Below are 21,356 nucleotides of genomic sequence, written 5' to 3'. Positions count from 1 at the left end.
GGGATAAGTGAAATGTTTATTCCTGCTGCCCAACTCCCCACGTGGCAGCAGCCACTGCAGAGCCCAGGTATATTTCCCTTGGCAAACAGGAATGTCCCACTTGCTTTGCCCTTGTGAGGGCTCCAAGGAGTGTGCCCTCCACACCACTCCATGGTCCTTGCCCCTCCTGCTGCCACATTGCTAGAAATACTCTGCCAGTCCAGAAATTAGTACAAGTAGTGAGCAAATAATTGTTTGTGGCCTTCAGCTAGGGTAGAGGGAGGGCAGTATATAGGCAGGCTCCAAATCCTTGTTCCCATTATGCTGTATAGGCTATACCAAACTTTTTTTCCCAGGCCAAAACAACCCTGGGCCATGGCCAGAAGCCCAGCACCTGCTTTTCCCAGAATGGCAGGGCTACAAAACGGTGTTCCCTTCTTCAGGCTCTTTTCCCAATGAGGCAGTGAATCCTCTTCTAGCACAGCTTGAAGATAAGGGATGCAACATTTCCCCAGAGCTTCTCAGCTCATAGTAAGGCCACACCTGTAAGAACTGAGAGTTGAAACCCTTCCTCCACTATGTGGATAAGAGCAGGGGTTGCCCTAAAAACTATTTATTGTAGCAGTGAATTTTATAAACCTGGATCGTTTAGTGGGTCTGGTGGATCAGACTATACATCCATCCTCTGCCCATAACAAGCCCCAGCACTCTCCTAAGAAAAGTGCAGGGTGTACAGTGAGGGGACATAATGACACTGCATTGTCCCCAGAGACAGTTTTCTTTCTAATTCTCGTCAGTTCCTGGTTGGATTTTGCCTTGAAGCTGAAGGCTTTGTATCTTTTACAAGTGTTTATTCTGCCTCCACAACAGTTCAGAGCTCTCCTTAATAACATTGAAAATAAAATAAAGAAAAGAAAAAGTAAAGAAAAGAAAAGAAAAAGAAAAGGCAAAGGAAAAGATAAAAAAGAAAATAAAAGATAAAAAAGATATAATTAGGACAACCTAATCAAGTTCAAATTAGATCAACACATTCTGAGCAAATTTCCTGGACACACAGTCTCTCTCAAGCCTGAATTCCTTCAGGTCCTGCTCCACTGGGGCCATCCCACCAGCACCATAATGTGCAAACAGCAACAGCAGCAACCATCAGCAGTGCAGAACCCAACCATTCCAGGAAAATCCCACTATCACCAGCTGGGGACAAAGGCTTATTGACTCACAGGCACTGCAGTTTTTAAAAACTATTATCAAGTTTGGTTGGGCTTTGGAGCTAACTGCTACAAGATCTCAGCTTCTCCTTCCCCCCTCACAGCCCAGACACTCAAGGGCAACCGAGAGCATCCCAAATCTGCACCACCAAACACTCCAGCACTATGTCTGCAAGGCCTTGTCACCCCAATACCACCAACAGGTGCCAACTCAAACAAGAAACAGTGAGCACAGCACAGGTGGGGGAAATGGGCTTCTCCCTGCACACCGGTGAGACGGAGCGGCGCATGACAGCGGCCCGGCAGGCCCCCCTCACCCAAGGGGCAGCAAGCTGGGACGGCAGATGGCTGCAGGTGCAGAAAAGACGTGGAGCTCGACTCCCCTCATAGATTTCCTATGTTCCTTCCAAAGTCACAATATTTTAATTGATATTTCTTGTGAGAATACAACAGGTGCAACATAAATCCCATGGATTGTGCTGAATCCCACAAAACCCTGAATTTCGTTTAGGAAGGAGGGGGGGAAAAGAAGTCTTCTTGCTTTTTGGGTTTTTAGCCTTGAGCTACATGAGACAGAAAAAATGCTGTATTTGCTCAAAGTGCTGCCAAATTAAAATAAGCAGCTATTCATCTTGTTTTTCTGAAAGGGTGGTTAACTCATTGAGAAAAACTCATTGATTGTAAAAGCACATTGAGTTATAGCAGAATTACAGTAGGGAAAAACCTGGCTTTTCTTATATGTCCTGGAGTGGGGGGCAAAGGCTCCTACACCCTTTTCTGCCTCTTCAGACACATTTGGCAAAGCAGATGGGACAGCAGCAGTGTCAGGAAGAGAGCCTCTGCATTTATGGATACACACTAGAACCCTGCTAAAATCAGTTAACAGACCTCTTCTGCCATGGTTTTAGTTATAAGGTGAGGGGTGCTAGCAGTAACAAAGGTAGATTTGACAGCATATAATTTATTTGGCATTAAGTTGTGATATATCTCCTTTTGGTTTACTCTCTACTTGGCCGATGGCTCAATATCTTCAGGGGTCCACATGGTACATAGCTAAAAAATGAGCAGATAGGAAGGCAGATGCTGGAAATAAAGACAGACTTCCACTTCTCATTTCTGCAATTGTCCATGTATAACATTTTGCTAAGAAAATTATTGATAAAGGTCTATTGGAGGGTTTGGAAGTTTTTATTTTTTTTATATATAAAAAAAGTTTTAGAAAATGTTAATCCACCCCAAAACTTCAGACCACCTAAGACAAACACATTTCTTTCTAGCACTTAAAAAGTGAGCAAGCTGATAAACTGTGAATCTGTGTGTTCTTCTCCATGCTCCTGTACCCACTTCTCCACTCTTTTGCCTCTTTTGTGGTTTGGTTTGAGTGCCTGGCATGGGTCCTGCACTGTAGGAAGGAACAGAGGTCTATCTGCTGACAGATGTCTGTCAACTGATGGATGAGGTTTACACCTATAGGAAAAAAAGTTTTTTCTTTTGAAGTCAAATTAATTTTGTGCCTAGCACCACCACGACAGCAACAGTAAAACTGCTGGAAGTAGTAAACCATGCTAACATTGTTAATAATAACCAATTTACTGAGAATATAGTGAAGATTTTTAAATCCTATCATACTAATTTCACTTAGCACAGTAAGATGTGATTTTTAAAGCAGAAATAACAAACTAGGTAGCAGGGACAATCCCTCCATTCTTTCCACTATGGGACAATCCCTCCACTCTTTCCACTATAGGCACCAAAGGGGAAGAAATGATGCACTTTTTTTCCACAGAAAATCCGAGATTTTTCACTGAGGATGAAAAGTTGAAATCTCAAAAAATTTTGTAAATTAAATTCTAAAACAACCCAAACCACAAAATATGTACTAACACAAGCAAAACACCTTACTTCTCCTTGGTGCCCTTTGTCTATACCTTGCCTTAAAAGAAGACTAAAAAAATCACATTAAAAAATAAAACTTTAAAATATATGCTTAGGCATTTAAATGTCTTATTCTGACTTCCTAAACATTTTTTCCTGATTTTTAAACAAAAAATGGTGAAAATGGCTGTTCTCCAACAGACAGTGCATTTTCAGGCATCCAGAATTCTTGACAAAAAGACAAATTGGTGGAAATTTCTGCTCAATTCTAAGTCATCTTTGCCCTCCTCTAAAAGCCCAAGGAACTCTAAGACCTGGCACTTTTACTGTATAGGTCCCCAAACACATCACCGTGGGAGTCAGCATCATCATCGTCATTTCCCATAGTGAAAGACTGAGGGACTTGCCCCCAGGATGAGCAACAGGCCATGGAGCTGAAACGAGAACTTTCCCCTGCTAGTCCCAGCTTGGTGCTCTTCAGTCTTTGCTGTGAGACCGAAAAAATGGGTCTCCAAACTGATAGCATATCTCTAGCCCTGAGATGGGATTGATACACCTGATTTTGGAAGAGATGGTGAGACTAAAGTCCTGCTCTGAGGAGCAGTAGAAAGACCAGCACTTCTCCAGAGGGAATTGCTGTAAGATTTTCTGCCGAGTGATTGAGGCAACGTAGGGGGGTCCAAAGAGAGCAGGACCAGGTACATCCCTCCTCATTTCCCCCTAACAAAGCAGATTTATCTACATTTATAAAGAACACACAGCTGAGAGAATGCTACCTAAAGTTTAAGTAGAGAGCAAATGGAAAGTTTGGATGAAAGTCTTTCAAGGAAAAATAATAAGCAGAATTACAGTAGAAACAGTTGCTATATGGATAAGGCAAAATGTTTGACAAGGAAAACATCTTTGAGAAGAAAGCACAAGGGTAGAGCTATTATAGCCTCTGAGGCCTTTTCCCTCAGACTTCTTATTTTATAACATATTTCTAAAACACAACACCCACAACTGTTTTTCTTCATCTATCAAAGCATAAAATTGCCAGTCCTTTGACCTAACTTAAATGAAGGAAGTAGCAATGTTAGGTTTAATTAAAAACAGCAAATATTTGTACAGCTGTCCCTGGTTTCACAGCACAGAAATAGGTTTAGCATCAAATCTTACAGTTTTAAATCCTCTGGGAACCATATACAAAAACATATAGAATCCTTCTGGCTGACTTGCCAAAGCCAGAAATGCCTTTTTTTGGAGTTATTTCAGGTGGGGCTCATTCAGCCTTCCCGTTTCCAACCCACTGTTTTCCTACTTGAGATTTTTTTTTCTTCTTTTTTCCGTGCTCCAAACGCAGTACTGTCAGCTTGACAGGTTCGCATGCATTTGATGCATTTTGGGGTTGTGAATAATAATAATAGTAATAAAACCAAGGGTAGGCTGAGAAGATTTGACTTCACAGCAGCCATAACTTTTTGGTGGAAACCCTGACAGCCAGACCTGGCTGGGCATTTCCAGGGGTCTCTGCCTCTTAGTGTGGGTGTCACTGGGAGGCACCTGGCATGGGATGCAGGAGCATCAACCAGACCCACACTGAACATCCCCGAAAACAAGAGGGGTTTGGAATGAAAGATTTTGCTCCTGGCCCTTGTTCTCCTTTAAAATTACACATTGAAACACGTTGTAAAATCCTTCAGCACTGAGCTTTATAACACAGCCTCCGGAGGGCTGACTCCACGTGCACCCCACCCCTTTGAAGGGGCCAGCCTGGGCAAGCCCGCTCCCACCAGGGACCACGGGAGGGTTTACGCTGCCTCGTGCAAAAGGCTCGTCAGCCCTGAGCTCTGCACCCACCTGCCCATCCCTCCCAGGAACCCCCAGGTTTCCAGCTGCTGAAGCCAGGCCGGGGGGGCTGGAGAGGTGGGTGGGGTGGGTGGCCACTCGCAGCGGGGCCAGAGATGCGAGGGAAGAGGATGGGAAGGGGCCAAACTGGCTTTAAAAAAGCCACACACAGGTCTGGAGCAGGAAGGGAGGTGGGAAGGCTGATGGCTGGTCCGGCCACTCTGCTTGTGTCCGTTGGGCACCAGGCAGGGGCTCTCCGCACCCTCTGGGCTGCTGCAGCCCCCCACCCTCCCCACAACCCCCCACAGCCTTTCCACACCCAGTAGCACTTCAGCACCAGCAGGTCTGGCACAGCTTGGCACAGCCTGGGAGAAGAGATGGAGGTGTCCAAGCCTGGTGGGGCTCAGGAGCTGGAGGAAGAGAGAAAAGCCCCAGGGAAAAGCCCTAAGGAAGGGGAAGAGAATGGAGACCTATCTCCTCTTAGCCCAGGTGATCCCAGGCCAGAGAGGCTGGCGAGGTGTGAGACGCTTCGAGAGATGGCTCTGCACAGCAAGATGTCCCAACTAGTAGAAGCAACTTCCCGGCTTGTACAAGTAGAGCAGACTCTCCTGCTCCCTCTCCTTCTCCCTGTAGAGCATCCTCTTCCTCTCCACCCAAAAGTAAGCAAGAGCGAGACAGAAGTACACTTATCTTGGGCTTTTGGGTAAAGGACAGTGGACTGCACTCGTAATTGCATGTGCTGGGTCTTGCCATGTGGACTGTAAGAGTTTCATTTACATTAATTTGCAGTTAAGCAATTTAAGCTACAGCCTGCAAAACAGAAAGTTACTGACAGTTCAGTGTAGTTGCATCAGAGAGGTTCAGGGGATAAAAACACTTTTTGGCAGAATGAAGGCTTACTGACATGCTGAGTAGCCTGGAAAGATTATTTAGAGCTTTTTCAGAAGCCGGTTTTATATGTCTAGATTTCTATAAATGCACATAAAGTCTTAAACTATAAAGCTATTCTCCAGTTCTGAAAGAGCCAAAAAACAACACAAGATGCTGAGATGACCAGTAACCTGTAAGTGAAACATGACCGACCAGCAGAGCCCATGGCTGTTCCACTACATATCAATACACTATGTATCCAACATATAAGACCCAATGAACATACACCTGAAAAAATCCTCAATTTTCCAAAAAATGCAGTGGTTATGCATACTATCCCAGGAAGAAGCCTAAGAAAAATCCTAGGTATGGGCTTGCAATTAATAGGTTTAGTTGTTCAAGTCCAATACATGTCCTATGCCTTGTTCCAAGTCAGTTTACTTCGGCATTGCCCAAAAGGTCTTTATCTTATGATGAGTCTTGGATATACCATGTAGAACAAGACAGCAGTTCTTATCCAATTTTTAGTACCAATGATGCATGCCACGAAAAACTCATCAGGAATAGACACCAATTGCTGGGCCAGCTAAGCTAAAACTAGAACCTGCTCTTTTACTTTTGTGCCAGCCTTCCCAGCATAGATGAGCACAATGTGGGAAGCTGGGGGATACTGCAGCAGCAAAGATGTAACCACTTTAAATCTCATCTGGTGGATTTGCGAACAACATTTTGCTGTGACTTCTGGCTTCTCAGTATCTTGCTGATGAATTTGAGGTATTGCAAGATACTGTTTCCACGTGTGCTAGATCAACATACTGAGTCCATCTGGCTTTGCACTTGTTCACAATTTGTTAAAAAGCAAATTCAAGCTACCTCAAGTCAAGCTACAACTCAGTCACCAGGAATCAGAAGCAACCTTTGAACATTTGGGTCCAAATATTTTCAGTCTCCAGGAATATCCATCTAAGAATCTATTAGGAATAAATACACCTAGAGACGGAAAGGGCAATATTGGAAGCTATGCATGACATAAAAAGAGTGTGTTAAAAATAAAATGAAATTGTTAGACATCATTCTTCAAAAATGAGAGTACAGTGAGAGGTTGGACTTCTGCAATACCAATTTTCCAGTAAGACTTCTTTGTTGCTCGTAAGTTAAAATAAACAAGACTAACGACATTTGTTTTCTGTACAAACAAATGCTAGCTTGATGAAATACAGCCACCTCAATGAAGGTTTTATTTTCTTCCTCTTCTTTCCCAGAACTACTTTAATATCTACTTGTATAAAAGCATGTGTTTAGATACCACTGGGAATACTTTGAATTCTGATTTTCCTATTCTACTTGAAGCTGTTAGGTCCTTTTTTCACTGAAAACCCATTATCATGACTGTTGAGCTCTGGGACTTCCCCCCCTTCCCCTATACAATGAGGTTACATAAATTCTGCACCAGCTTTCCTCAGACCCTGCGTCACGGATAGCCAAGCCCTTTAATTGTGAGTAGTTTCACTGCTGCAGGTTTGATTTTGAAGTAAATTGTATTCCAAGGGATCCATTTATATTATAACCTGTTCATAAATTCATATGAACAAGCCCTTAAAAATAAGCTCTAAGCCAACGACTTGGCTAAAGTCCCTTCAAAATGGCAGCCCTTGGTAGCATGTCCTTCCACTCAGTGTTTTTGAAGGAAAGTTCTGGGTTTATGTCTCAGAGGCAGTCACTCATGCTAGTAGTCAGTATTTCATAATTCTCATTTATTGCTACAGTTACGTCTCTTTCAGTTCCTTCTTGATGTCCTGACTTTCCCGTTTTGCATTTCTTTAGGGGTTGTTTCTTGTTTTCCTTTTTTTGGTTTACGGTACCAGTATTGGTTTATCAGCCGAACTGGTTCAAAAAATCACTGTATAAAATGAATCTAAACCAGACAGGCTTGAAGGAAAATTAGATGAAGAAATAGGCAGGACAGCACTGGAATAGCCCATCCCCTACAGGTACTGGGAAGAATGCTTTCTGCTGCACCCCAGTGCCTGTGAGACAGTGCTAGTCCTCAGCAATTAAAAGGTGGGTGTTAATTTCTCATGAAAAGTGACACTTCCACAAGGATTTGGAGCAAATCTTTCACTAGTGACAGGAAGTGCATTGTTACTGATTTTGCCTGCAATAGGGCTGCAGAAACTGCTTAGCCAAAGGGTCTGCATGAAGATGGGGAAGGGCGAGGGGCCTCTTCCCACACTGTCCCAGGACCCAGGATACTGCATCACCCCGCTGCCTAACCAGCTGTGCACTGGCATTGCACCCACAAGCGAACTCCTTGCGCCTCCTGCCTCCACAGAGATGCCCCCTAATAATGTCCACGTTGTCTCTCTCCTATAATTACACACTGCCAAGGCGAACAGAGCAGCCTTTTATTTAACAGAGATTCTGTATTTTAAGCAGCAATGTGAGTGCATTAGAAAAGAAAAATACAAGGTATAAAAGCTTCCCGAAATAGCAGCGTGTGGCTTGCCCTGGCTGTGCTCAGGTGCAGCTATGCATTACTCCAGCTTTCTGATAACATCCTGTCTCCTGCGCTGAAGTTACCGAGGGGTCGCGAGGACAGTACTAAATCAGAAATGTGTAGCGGATTGGACTGGGCCAATCTCAATGGCAGCCAGCAGGGAATGGAATATAAATCACGCTAAGAAGTTAAAATAGCCATCCCATTTGCAAAACAGTCATGGTATTTTCTTTAAGGGGGAAAAGAAAACAGTGTCCTTAAAAGGTGCCAGATCGGCAGGGTGGGATAATAAAAAAACTTCTGACTGTGCAAGTTTCTCCTGCCCCTGCGCTACGGTGCCACTGCTCTGCCCAGCGCAGAGGAAGAAGTCTGGGGTGGCAGGTTCGGTACTGCTATCCAAAAGGAACAGCTTCAGCAGACCTGTATATCCACCTGTAGTCCCCTTGCCCTGCATCTCTTGTCAGGGCGAAACAGCTCAGTAGCTATGAAATCAGCCCAGTGGTACTTAATTTGTACCAAGAGCGAGTCGCATCACCAGGACTCAAAGGATGGCATGGAGGCAGCCCTGTCAGGTTTCCCGCAGGCAGGCAGGCAGGGGTATGGTGCATTGCCTCCGCTAAGCCTGCCTGCCACAGTGCCAGCCGCAGGCTTTCTTTTCTTGCTGTGTTGAGACCCATCCCTGAGGAACAAAACAGAAACCACAAGTTCATTGCAGGCCAAACAGCACAGCATCAGGCGTCACTGACTTTGGTCAGCAGTGAACTGAAGACCCAGAGATGTCCTGCTTCTCAGGAGAAGAGCAGCAAGGGCTGGTGCAGACAGGCATCTCTGCCAGCTGCTCAGCACAGCATAAGCCGAGGGCTCTTCACCCGGGGGATCTGCACACTTTGGGGGAGGAGTATGGAATGGGTGGCTGTTGCTAGATGACATTTCTAATGGTACTTAATCAGCTTGTTTTCTGGTCGCCGATTTCCTGACACAAATCAGAGATCGGTTCTCGACACCAAAGTGACTCGTTTTTCCTTATGCGAGATCTGAAGACTGATTCATAAATAATGGCTTAGGGGTGACGGAAACAAGATAAATTGTTTTCATTAGAATTCGCATAAAACGGCAGCAGAGTCCCTGTTTGCCACCACGGACTGAACAAATGTGCCAGCATGCACGTTTTTCATTTTGCAGCCACTGATATTATGAAGTTGTTCCTGGACCTAATAGCTCTGAATGTTCATTTTTTTAAAGTAATTAATATGAAGAGTGGTTCTGGAAAAAATTGCCTCACCCTCCATGAAGTTATTTGCAAGCTGTAGGCATCAATACTCGTTTGAGTGGATATTTTTTTAAATACTGACAAATGGACAATTTGAAGTTCTTCAAGTGAGGAATTGCCTCCAAGATCTTTCTGGAAGGTTGCAGGAAATATGTTTAGGCAGTTCCATTTTATTAATAGTGCTGCACTCCACATGCACCTGCTGCATTAGAAAAAGGCTTTGCGGCAGCAAACCACAGAATGAACTACGCTAGGGTCTTGGGGGATTTTCTATTTCCACAGGAATGGTGACTTTACAAGAAATTAACAGCTCCACCATTCTCAGTGGTATATGTCTTAGGAGATATCTTCCAAACACAGCTGTTTTAGAAAACAGCAAGTGAGAGAGGGGTACAGATGTGAGGTGGGACTTATCTGCCCCACAGAGGTTTCCCAACGATTGAGCTGTTCAAGCTGTGTTCACTTTAGGGTTATCAGAGAGAAAGAGGCACTCCAGATTCAGTTCATCCTATAACAGCCATCTAAGATGGATCAGATAAACTGTTCTATTGCTCCCCACTGACCACACACAGAACCTCTTGGAGAAAGCTCCAGCTTAGACTTTCATGAGCCCAAGGAAAAGCACAGGAATCACTTTCTAAAATAACTATTTTATTCCTCCAGAAGTTGAGCTATCCTGAGAATTTATATTGGAAAAATACAAAATAGGTCAGTGGGGGTGGAGGCACTGAGTTACCAGGAATGGACATCAGGAGCTTTGGCACTCCAAACCAAGCTCCCAGATTTTGGCCCGCCAATAGTGGAGAGCATCCAGCACCTGGACCAGGGCACCACCATGGCCACTTTGCCTTTAGTGGAAATTTTGTCTACCAGGGCGCATAAAGATTAAGAAAAAATGTTGAGGGTTGGCAGCAGGCCAGGGTCTAAAATTTGAGTGTGCTGAAGAAAAAGGGAGCTGTCTGTAAAAGCCAGCTGTAGGAATCTGTTTGATGGGTCCAGTTGGCACCTCTGAGTAAAATAAAAATGGAAGAAAGCAGTTTGTATCTTCTCTAAGGAAGCCTTTATAAAAGTGGCCTCTTTATAAAAGCAAAGCAACTTGGTGGATACTATCAATTTTATGTTAAGGTTCAAAAATAAAAGCTGGGCCATCAGAAACATCCTGAAACTTCAGCCTACCACTGAGTGACAACTGCATGAAACAGACCTAGAGCAGTGGAAAATTTTAAGCCATAAATTAGAGAGCCTTGAAACTAGTAGGCCATGCTGGTTTTATTCAGGGGGAGGTTCTTTATTAACTCATCTGTCTAAACATATGGATCTCGACAAATGAAAGCTTCAGGGAGGATCTGCTCCTGTCCTGCAATTGAAAACACTTAAAATCAAATCACTGCAAATATTCCTGTTACCTTCCCTTAAATGGCAAAGTACCACAAGAGCTGTTGCTTTCTATCAGTTCAGCTCACAAGGGCCCTATTTCCTGAAGTTAAAATGGAAAGAATTTTTAGTCTGAAACTTTTTCTTTTCCTTCAGTTAGTTACTGCCCACTTTTACTGAAAGGAGAGAGATAAGTCAAGTTTTTATTCTCTGTCATGTATCCTAAAGCTCCCATGTGCTGGACACCTGCAAAAGCTAGCAAAGCTAGCTTGTTTACTTAGTGCAATTTATTTGACCTTTTAATATATTTGAGTAAGGATTTTATACCTAAGGCAACTTTACAGAAGAGATTTGAAAGGCGACCTTCAAAGAAAGCATCAAAATCTTTCTGAAAAAGGAAACTTTGGAAATATATGTGAAAAAGGCTGCTTTTCAGCTAACCTCCTGACTCAGGACTCCCTGGCTTTTCAGCACAGGGGTGTACCAGAGCAATGAGTTCACCTTGCCCACAGCAGACCCACAACCGCTATCATAAAATACCTAAGGGCCCGAGAATGGTGTTGGATGGCTAGTTTCGGTATTCCCATATAACAAATGCCTTCTATTTGCTGGCTGGGGCAGTGATTCAGCACTGGTTTTGATGTTAACCCACACTTTAATCCTTCAGCTGCAAATCCTTTTTGCTATTACTATTATGAAGCTGGGATTGTCTGGGTGAAATGGAGTTTTAAAAAATGGTTTCTTTGTTGTTTTTAATAACAAAGGTAAAACCCACAATAAGTCTGAAACTTCATGCTTTTAAGAATAACATTAAAACTCAATTTCCTTTCAGTTAAAATCACAGGGTGCTACTAACTAAAAGAGTAAATACATCAAGTGAAGGAGAAGTGCCAAAATCTGGTGTGTACCACATGCTACAGGAGAAGATTCTTCTGTCCCCTACAGAATCACAGAATGTTTGGGGTTAGAAGGGTCCTCTGGAGATCATCTAGTCCAACCTCACTGCTAAAGCAGGTTCACCTAGTGCAGGTTGCACAGGATCACATCCAGGTGGGTTTTGAATGTCTCCAGAGAAGGAGGCTCCACAACCGCTCTGGGCAGCCTCTTCCAGTGCTCTGCCACCCTCAAAGTAAAGAAGTTTCTCCTCGTATTCAGACGGAACTTCCCGTGTTGCAGTTTGTGCCCATTGCCCCTTGTCCCTGTCGCTGGGCACCACTGAAAAGAGCCTGGCCCATCCCCCTGACACCCGCCCTTAAGCTGTTTGTGTGCATTGATAGGATCCCCTCTCAGTCTCCCCTTCTCCAGGCTAAATAGGCCCAGCTCTCTCAGCCTGTCCTCATAAGGAGCATTAGGAGATGCTCCATCCCCCAATCACCTTTGTAGCCCTTTGCTGGGCCCTCTCCAGTAGTTCCCTGCCTTGCTTGAACTGGAGAGCCCAGCACTGGACACAGCACTCCAGGTGCGGCCTCACCAGGGCAGAGCAGAGGGGCAGGAGAACCTCCCTCCACCTGCTGGCCACACTCCTCCTAATGCACCCCAGGGTCCCACTGGCCTTGGCCACCAGGGCACACCGCTGGCTCACGGGCAACTTGCTGTCCACCAGAACTGCCAGGTCCTTCTCTGCAGAGCTGCCTTCCAGCAGGTCAGCCCCAGCCTATACTGGTGCGTGGGGTTGTCCCTCCCCAGGTGCAGGACCCTACACTTGCCTTTGTTGAACTTCCATGAGGTTCCTCTCTGCCCAACTCTCCAGCCTGTCCAGGTCTCACTGAATGGCAGCGCAGCCTTCTGGTGCATCAGCCACTCCATCCAGTTTTGTATCATCAGCAACAGCTTTTCCTGGAACATTCATTGTGTATGAGACCTCATGAAGGCATAGGCTGTGACTGAGAGCACATCTGCACCTAAATTTTAGGATGACAGAGGCTGATCTTGCTGCCAGAAGGTGTCTTGTCCTCTTCACCTCTAAATGTTCATTCCCAGCGCTGAGATGCTCCTCCCTTTGTGCTGACACAGAACTTTCCTAGAGTAAACCAGGCTGGAGAACCACTGCAAGTTAAAGCTCTGCTTCTACCATCTGCTCCTACCCTCTCTTAGGTAGGGGCAGGAGCAGATGAGGGTTGAGGCAAATGTTTTCTTTTAGTGGTTGTGTGTGTATAGTAGATGAGCACCCCCTTCCAGTGCTCACAAACCTGTGCTGGCCCAGCTCAATGGCAGGCAGAAGGTTTCCCCTGCCACAGGCAAGGCTGAAGCTGGTGGTGCTACAGATCCTTAAGGAAAAAACTGGCTCCACTTAGATTTTTCTAAGCACAGCAGGCAGGGGTTTCCATGAGCTGCAACATGTGATGTTGGGTTGACTGGATTAAGGATTTGCCCCATGCAGAGTATTTCTTTAGCACAGCCAGGTGTTAGAACAGCACTTCCCATGCTGCAGGCCACGCCACATCTGAGGGACTGGGAAGTCGTCATAATTTGTTACGGTGCGCAACCAGCAGAGCTGTCAAGGTCACCTGCCTCACTGGTGATCCCAGTTATGTAATAACATGAGAGACACTGCATGGAAGTGATGCTTCAGTGAGGGTTGCTGTCACAAAGTCCCCCTGGGAGCCATTGGGAGCTCTCCAGAGAATCTGGATATAACATTTCTCTGAGGTCTTACCCTTGCCTGTCAGTGTAGAGGGAGTGGAATTGCTTTGGGGACAGCTACGAAAGGTCTGTCTGTTAGAAACAGAATTAGAAAAAAAGTAATTAATGATGCCTGAGGAAGAAAGTGTCCCTTAGAAGTGAACAGGTGAAACTGCTACCCGAAGTTTCCTGCCAAGTATTTAGTGGTTACAGTATATGTATCTCAAAACTGAAGATGTTTAACACTAAATCAGAGATGAACATTCATGATTAAGAACTTTCTGCTTAGAAAATCCTGGCTAGAAAACTTATAGAGCATTATTTTTCACTCACACCTTTTTGCTTTTGCTTTTCGTTTCAGGATAGCATTGAGTTTAGAAATATCTGTAGTCACATGGCTTTACAAGGAGAGGGACAACAATTTGAGAGAGACTTACATGAAGCCCACCAGTGTTTGAAGACCATCATTGAGAAACTCATTTGTTCATTTGCAGTTTTCCCCTCAGATTCTTATATCCCGGTTCAATCTGCTCTGAGACAAATCCTGCAGAATCTCCTGGCAATGTGAAACAACAGGCTGCTTGGCCAAGGAACATGCAAGGCCTATGAGCTGTAATGGTCTATAAAAATAACAAATAACTTGAAAGGTGAATCCTGGAGATTTTACTGTAGCAAGAGTTCCTGCTGACTTTACATCGGTGAAGACTTTCCAATGGAGATGGTATTCCTGAAAAGTACTGAATAGCCTTCCCATATCAAACTCATACCAAAGTCACATTAATGGGAGATGGGAACACCTCCAGAAATTGCTTTGGAGGAACTGGAATTCATTCTTAAATAATAAGGTCTCAAAATGAATATAGAAAGTTGGAGGCTGGGAAGGCAACCGTCAGAAATCTCAGTATTTTCATCACAGTTCAGGAAACTGTTCTCAAGTACTTCGTTATGGAGCTGACACTTGAGATCTTTCATGAGAAGGTATACAGCCTGATGCTGCTGCAAACGAAGACAGCCTGCTAAATCTGCACTGCATTTTACTCTAATAAGCTAATAAACTAATGGAAAGGTGAAGGTGCGGTATCTTCCGTTGAGAAAAGAAAAAAAAAAAAAAAAGAAGAAGAAAAATATGTGGGACCAGTGGGATCAATCACTTTAAAGCAATAAAAGGTCTTGGTAGATGATACAGTGGAGGTGAATGGAAAGCAAAGCAAAAGAGGCATTAACACGGTGAAGCAAAGGTATTTATAAACTGAGGTGAAACATTTGTGAAGGTTGCTTTGCAGAGCTTTCTCAGCCCCTGTGACTGTGCAGCAGACAGCATAAAACTCTGCTCTCCTACTGCCAAATCAGGAGGGTTTATGAAGTCACTTCTGTCAAACAGCTGCAGCTGTAATGCTGAGAAGAGGCATTCCGCCCCTCTTTTTGCAATAAGATTTAATGTCTGTGTGATTGCTGAGCAGGAATAACGACTTGTAAAACTTTTTTTTTTTTCAAAGGGATAAATTAGGCTCCTTTTAACTGTGATTTGGGTAGTAGGTCAGGGAATTTTGTAGATTATGAGATAGAAAAGTATCTCTTTCCATTGGCTGGAGGAGTGAATTTCCACATGTAATTTTTTCTTTTTTTTTTTTTTTTTTTTAATGTGTGATCGTGAACATCATCAGCTGAATACTTTCCGAGTGTGGTTCCATACTCTGATTGATTTGCCATATTTTATGTTCACACTTTAAATGTTACACTGGTGTCATTCTCACAGCTATAATTAAGGCTACCTCAAAACACTTATTCACTGGTTCTCAGTGCGAATGCAGACAACTGCCCTGGGTTGAAATTTTGCATGGAATGCCTAAGCTTAGAATTTATTTAGGAATGGGAAGAAAAAACATGAAGGTCAGACCAACATATCTCCTTTTTTTTTTTTTTTTTCTTTTAAGTGTGACTCCCTCCCTCAAGGGAAGAGGGAAAAGGGCTCCATTGGGACCAGAACATGGTGGTGTTTGCTGAAATGTTGGGATCTCCAGGGCAACGCTGAGCATAACAGCAGGCAGCAAACAGAGGGGATGCACACAAAGGTGTTACATGCCTGCCTGCACAGGTATTAGTGAGTGCTTATCTACTGTGGTTGGCAATAGCCCTCACAGTGAAGGGACAGAGGCCTTCAGAAGTCCTGTGAAATGAGTCTTTTGGCTATTTTTCTAATGTTATCCCCTCAGAGGAGAGATACATGGGCAGCAGAGAGGCCAGGGGTGGAAATCTGGGTGAAGGCAGCTGCAGCTGCAGCCCTGAGGTCCCCCAGCTTTGCAGAGTGCAAAGTGGTGCCATCACACACCCCGCCTGCCCCTCAGCTTTGGTGTGACAGCCACCCACTGGAGCCCAGACCCCTCTTGCTCTGGCTGTGAGGGGCTATTTTTTTATTTCCTACCATTTAGGCAGGTCACTCCCTGGCTTTCCTTGGTTGTTTCTGTTAGTTCACTGAATCTGCTCTCACACACAAGCACTCTCTTACAGGGTCTGTGTTTCTGCTCCTTCAGCTGGGCATTAGCCCCAAGCACAAATGGTTTTATCTCCAGTTTCATTAAAAAGTCACTTAAAAGAAAAGCTTTCACAAGGACTTATATCCAGCTCAGTGCGCTGAAATCCTGGTCTGAAGATCAATAGCAAGATCCTGTTGACTTTACCAGGGCCAGAATCTGATCTATGCTCACCAGGTCATCAGCACTGCTGGCAGGGTTGGCATCAGGAAGGCTCTGAAAAAAACAAAGCCACAGGCTGATTTCAACTCTCTTTGCTCAGTCACAGGCATGTATGCACAAAAGTAATGACCAAGTACAGAGAGCGAAAGCATTTCGCAGGTAGTTTTCTCTTCAGTTTTCTAAGAAACTAGCAAGTGCTACAGATCAAAAGTACATTAGACCTAAAGTAACACTCCAGACACAGTTCTACCAAATTGGACAGGTCCCCTTCTGGATGGCTCTAGGCCTGCAGAGATCCCTAGCAGGTAAGAAGCAGAAGACCCAGGAACCTGGGGAAATTTAGGCCTTCTGAATATGACCCTTCGTGTTTTTTTAAAAGAATTAATGTTTATGCTGAAAATCTCCAAACTCTTTCTTTCCCAAACATTCCCACTTAAATTGAATATTTTGATTCAATTTCATTTTAAAAGAAAGCATCGTTAATTTTTTTTGAAATTCTGGCTAGAAAATTAAGAATCCCTTGGGAAACATCATCTTGCATTGGACTATACAGCACAGGTTTTCAGTTCCTCTCCTTGTCCTTGAGGTGGTGGTGCAATGGAATGGGAGGGCAATGGGTTCTCAGGCCCTGAGTCTGCAAACATTTTGAGTATGGTTTCATGACTCAAAGTGCTCAGATAACTGTGGTTTAGTAAGTTACCACCCATCAGTTGAGCTGTGGCAACTGCCTGTGCACATGCAATTAGCTCACCCTAATTGCAAAACGTGCAACTCACTCCCTTTCAGGAGATCAGTGCAGCTGCACATATATATCAAGTTATCCTTTGCTATGTTTGAGGCTCAAGGCCCCGTTTCATCAATTGAAATGAAATGTGGTAGAAGACAGGAACATCCATGCCTCTGGGGTGGGGATTCACAGCTCTCCCAGACTCATGGCCTCGGCAGGCTGGCAGACCCCTGCCATGTCAAGCAGCCCTCGAGCCAGGGTGCCAAGCTGCTCTCTGCGGTGTGTTGTATTTGCTATGCAGCAGATGAAAATCAGAGCATCAGAGAGAATAGCCTGAAATGTGCCTTCCTGCCTCCAACATGGGAAGCAAGGATGGTGGAAGGGAACCCGCTGCCCAGAAGTAGCTGCCCTTGCTCAATGGGGACTATGTCACCAGCTTGTGCGTCACACACACTGCTGCCATGGCTAAAAAATCTCACTTTTTTAATGCTAAGATACTCCACTTTGAGTTCAGATGGAAAACCTCTCTTTGCACGTCTGTAATTTCACATACCCACCCCAACATCCTGCTCCAGAGCATCTGTGTTTCAGAGCTCTCCATATGCATCTTCTCTTTTCTGTTGTGTTTGCCAAACACCACCACTCAATTTAGCACAACTGCTGTGCGTATGATCCACAAAATCAGCCTGTTCGTCTGGGTTATGTGTTTACATCTCCTGCTACCAGGCATTTGATGAAACAGCTTCCTCCTCCTTACCAGTCCTTTTGGGGCTTTGATGACTCAAATGCTTACTCACGTGAGCAGTTCTTGCTTGACACATACTCAGTTGTTTCAACTGGGTCTTCCTACAGTAGCATCTAAAGGATCAGGATGTTTTTCCACCAGCACGCCAGGTTTCAAGCATAAGATGCACTAGTTATATCAGGAAATTAGTGAATAAGAAGCTGGACGAGCAAAGAAACCCTGAGCATGAATGTATCAATGATTCTATCTAATAAAAGTATTTTCCTATAATACTCATCACATGAGGTTCAGGTTAACAAATGGGGAAAAGCAGTCCAGGAAAATAGAAAATGCATATAGTAACACAAAAAAAATGTACACACACACACACACAAACCCTTTTTATTGCATGCATAGAACTACTTGACTTTTATTTCCAAAACCTTGATACTGATGAAATTTCAAGACTGAAAAAATAAATTAGAAAAAAGTGCTAATGATTTTTCAGTAAATGTTTCTACCTAAATAAATTCCATGATAACTGCCCTGCATTTTATTTTAGCTGCTGGAAATAGTTTGAGATTTAAATCAGAAAAGAAGTCTGGAGCATTTTTTTCCAGAGGGTGTTAGTTTTTGCCTTGATGAGTCCTATCATCTAGGTAGCCTTTTTATATCCCTGTAATAAATTTCACCTGTCATTCACCTTTAAGCAGCACACCTGTGCTCGTGAATCCCTATTCTGGGACTGCTTTAGCCTTCCAAATTGCTGACCAGCTTCAAAGAAGCACAGCTGCTTGTTTGTCAAACATTAAAGCATGTTTCCTTCACAGCCAACTCCAAATACTTGGTCCTAGATCGATGCCAGGCTAAATGTGCAATATCTGACCGACCACCACAGCTAGAAATTCAGTATTTTCAACAAATTTAAGCTGAATATCCCATTGCTTAGAAGTGATGTCACTTTGAGCCTATCCAGACAATTCAGAGGTTGTTACAATTTGTGTTTAGTTATATGCAAATTTGCATGTGCTACAAATGTGTCATGCAAAGCATCCAAAGCTGCTCCAGGAAAACTTAAAATTGCACCCCACCACGCTATGTTCTGTTTTCTCTCTTAGCTTTGTTTGTGGCCATTACTGAAGGACAGCATGAAAAGAGCACTGTTACGGCAATGGCATCAAGCAAGCCATGGAAAAAAAAGGGTTGTCAGAGTGAAGTTTTCCTGCCAGTCCTTCGATTTGCTCCCTTTCGCAAAGGCATAATGTGAAAGCTTTTAATTCCGTGGTTACAGACACCCTATCTGAAGGCTCCTGCTCCGCTGCGTTGCACGGAACGGACAGCGTTCGCCGAACGAGCAGCGACGTGGTATGTAGCTCAGCACGCGGCTTGGTGTTTGCTGCCCGCAGCTCTGCGCCAGGTAGGCGGCGGGAGGCACCGCCGTTTGCAGAGGAGGAGCTGCGGCACGCAGAGATGACAGCTGAGAGCTGCCACCCGTGCGGTGGGCCCAGCCAGCGCGCACCGCAGCTGCCACGGCGCCTGGTGCCGGCCGTGGGCCTCGCACAGCCCCGGCCCGCTGCGGCCCTGGGCTGAGCGCTCCGGCCGGCAGGGCGAGGCCGGGCCCAGGGAGCCCAGGATGGCTCCCAGCACTGCCCACGCACCAGCCGGCACTGGAGGCGGACTGGTCACTTGGGCTCGTACCAACTTCTCACCCCGCAGCCCAGCTCACGGCACTGTAACATGGCTGCGCGCAACGCAGACGTCCACCGCAACCTCGGTTCCCCCAGAAGAAAACCTGCAGGACCTCGGCACGGGGCCCAGGCAGCCCAGCAGCCTCGCCCGGCGTCCTCCACCGGCGCGGCCGGGCTCGGCGTGGGGCTGCGTCCCTCAGGGTGGCGGACGAAGGGTGCGGCGGGCGGGCGGCAGCACCGCCACCCACCCAGCTTTCTAAGCCAGGCCGCCCCGCGCAGGGGCTGCGCCTCCCGCCCGCCGCCGCGCAGCCCCACGGCGCCCGCAGGCCTCTCGGCGCCCCGAGCCGCCCAGCGGGGGGCGCGGTTCCGGCCGCCGCCCAGCGGGTGGCGCTGTCGGGTCGCCGACGGGGCGCGGCGCGGGGCTGCGCGGGCGCGGGGAGGGTGCGCGGGGCTGCGCGGGCGGAGCGGGGCCGCGGCGGGCGGGGGGAGGAGGGGGGAGGAGGCAGAAGCGGAGAAAGTGGCGCGGCCTGGGGGGCTGCGGGGGGCTCGGCGCCTGGGGGCGGGGTGGCCGCAGGGGTGTGGGGTAACGGGGGGAGGCGGGGAGGGAGCAGGGGAAGAAAGGAGAGGAAAGAAAGGAGGGGAAGGGAAGGGAAGACGGGACAGATGGACAAATGGACAAAGAAACTTCCCTGTGCTTTTTCCCCAAACTTTTTCAGAAGCTCAAAATAATTACAGCAATTATTGCTATGAAATTCCCACCCACTTCCATGCTATCTGCTGGGATTGAAAGTGGAGGAACTCAAATACCACAGGAAGATTATTTTCAAATATAATATTTGCAAAACTCCCAAAGCACTGGAAATCTCAAAAAGGGGTTGCCTGAGGCTTTCAGCCCAATTTCTGAATTATGCCCCCTCTGTAAATAGTTTGTTGGGTTTTTTTACCACCATGACTATGTCAAGAGACAGGTTTCTGTATTTAATCATATAGTTACTTTGGTGACACCAGAAGTGTAGCTTTGCCTTCTTTAGTAGTAACATGTACCAGTATAGCACCTGCCTCTTCTAAGGGGGAAAAAATTATACCAATAAAAAAAAACCCAAAAACTTACAGCTGGTGCGGAACTGTAGGCTCATCAGCAAGACTGTGCCACTTTTAGTGTCCCGAGGTGTCCCACAGGTCAGCTTTGTGGTCAGAGTCACACTAATGGCTCAGCGCTTATCAGCAGTATGAGTACACAAAATGGAGTATCGTTTGATCCTGCTCATTTTAATGGTGATTTTGAAAATGCTGAAAGTTTTCTACATAGAATCAGATGAAGGAAAGATGCTTAGTGCTACAGTAACAGTCTTTAACCCAAAGACTTTTCTTGCTTGGTTTACTTTTTTTTCATTTAATTTTTTTTCAGGAAATCACATTTCCCAACTTTTCTTCTATTTCTTTGCACTGTCCCTTGGACGGTTCTTAGCATCGTGATGCCCAAACCCTGGGTTTCATTTGGCCCCTGCCCATTGCACACCAGCGAGGATGGCCACAGTCCTGCCAGGAGACACACAGCAATACCCGTGGGCACATGAAGGAAAGCTAGAATAAAACAACTTTTCAAAAGGACCTGCTAATCATTTTTGTTTTTCCTTTTTAAATAACTGCTGGTGAGTCAGGCATGATATGGCTCCTGTAATCTTCACAGATAATTAAGCATTTCGTACCTTGTGTCTGTGGGTAGATGCAGCTGTCAAAACCCAGGCCCATTCTGGAAGTGGCTAAAGTGCTTTCTCTGGGAGAAAAAAACCCCAGCCCTCTTGCTTGCACCCACCTTTGTTTACATAATCTTAAATACCAAGACTATATAGTAGGGAAATTTGCTTGTGTGGGCCATTGCTTTTGAAGCTGATGCGACAGCTTGTTGCACGACTCTGTACACATTTTCCTGTTTCACTGGGAGGAATGTAAGAGATAAGCAGAGCAAGAAGCCTTATATTTTTGTTACTGTGTGTTGACA

General features: G+C 45.4%; 1 protein-coding gene across 1 annotated transcript; it reads left to right on the top strand.

The window, feature by feature from the left end:
- The first annotated feature begins 5,092 nt into the window (after window positions 1-5,092).
- DLEU7 (deleted in lymphocytic leukemia 7) lies at window positions 5,093-14,090 on the top strand. Its single transcript, XM_005240273.1, has 3 exons — window positions 5,093-5,211; window positions 5,374-5,548; window positions 13,884-14,090. Exons 1-3 carry the CDS (start codon window positions 5,093-5,095, stop codon window positions 14,088-14,090), a joined length of 501 nt encoding a protein of 166 aa, XP_005240330.1.
- Window positions 14,091-21,356: the final 7,266 nt, after the last annotated feature.

This window comes from Falco peregrinus, chromosome 4, assembly GCF_023634155.1.
Source record: "Falco peregrinus isolate bFalPer1 chromosome 4, bFalPer1.pri, whole genome shotgun sequence".
NCBI classification, from domain to species: Eukaryota; Metazoa; Chordata; class Aves; order Falconiformes; family Falconidae; genus Falco; species Falco peregrinus.
This window is presented reverse-complemented; position numbering and strand designations above follow the sequence as displayed.

Coding starts and splice junctions, on each gene's coding strand:
- DLEU7 (XM_005240273.1), top strand. CDS start 5,093: ATGGCTGGTCCGGCCACTCTGCTTGTGTCCGTTGGGCACCAGGCAGGG. Junction 5,212..5,373: donor CCACAGCCTTTCCACACCCA/GTAGCACTTCAG, acceptor ATCTCCTCTTAG/CCCAGGTGATCCCAGGCCAG. Junction 5,549..13,883: donor CTCTTCCTCTCCACCCAAAA/GTAAGCAAGAGC, acceptor TTTTCGTTTCAG/GATAGCATTGAGTTTAGAAA.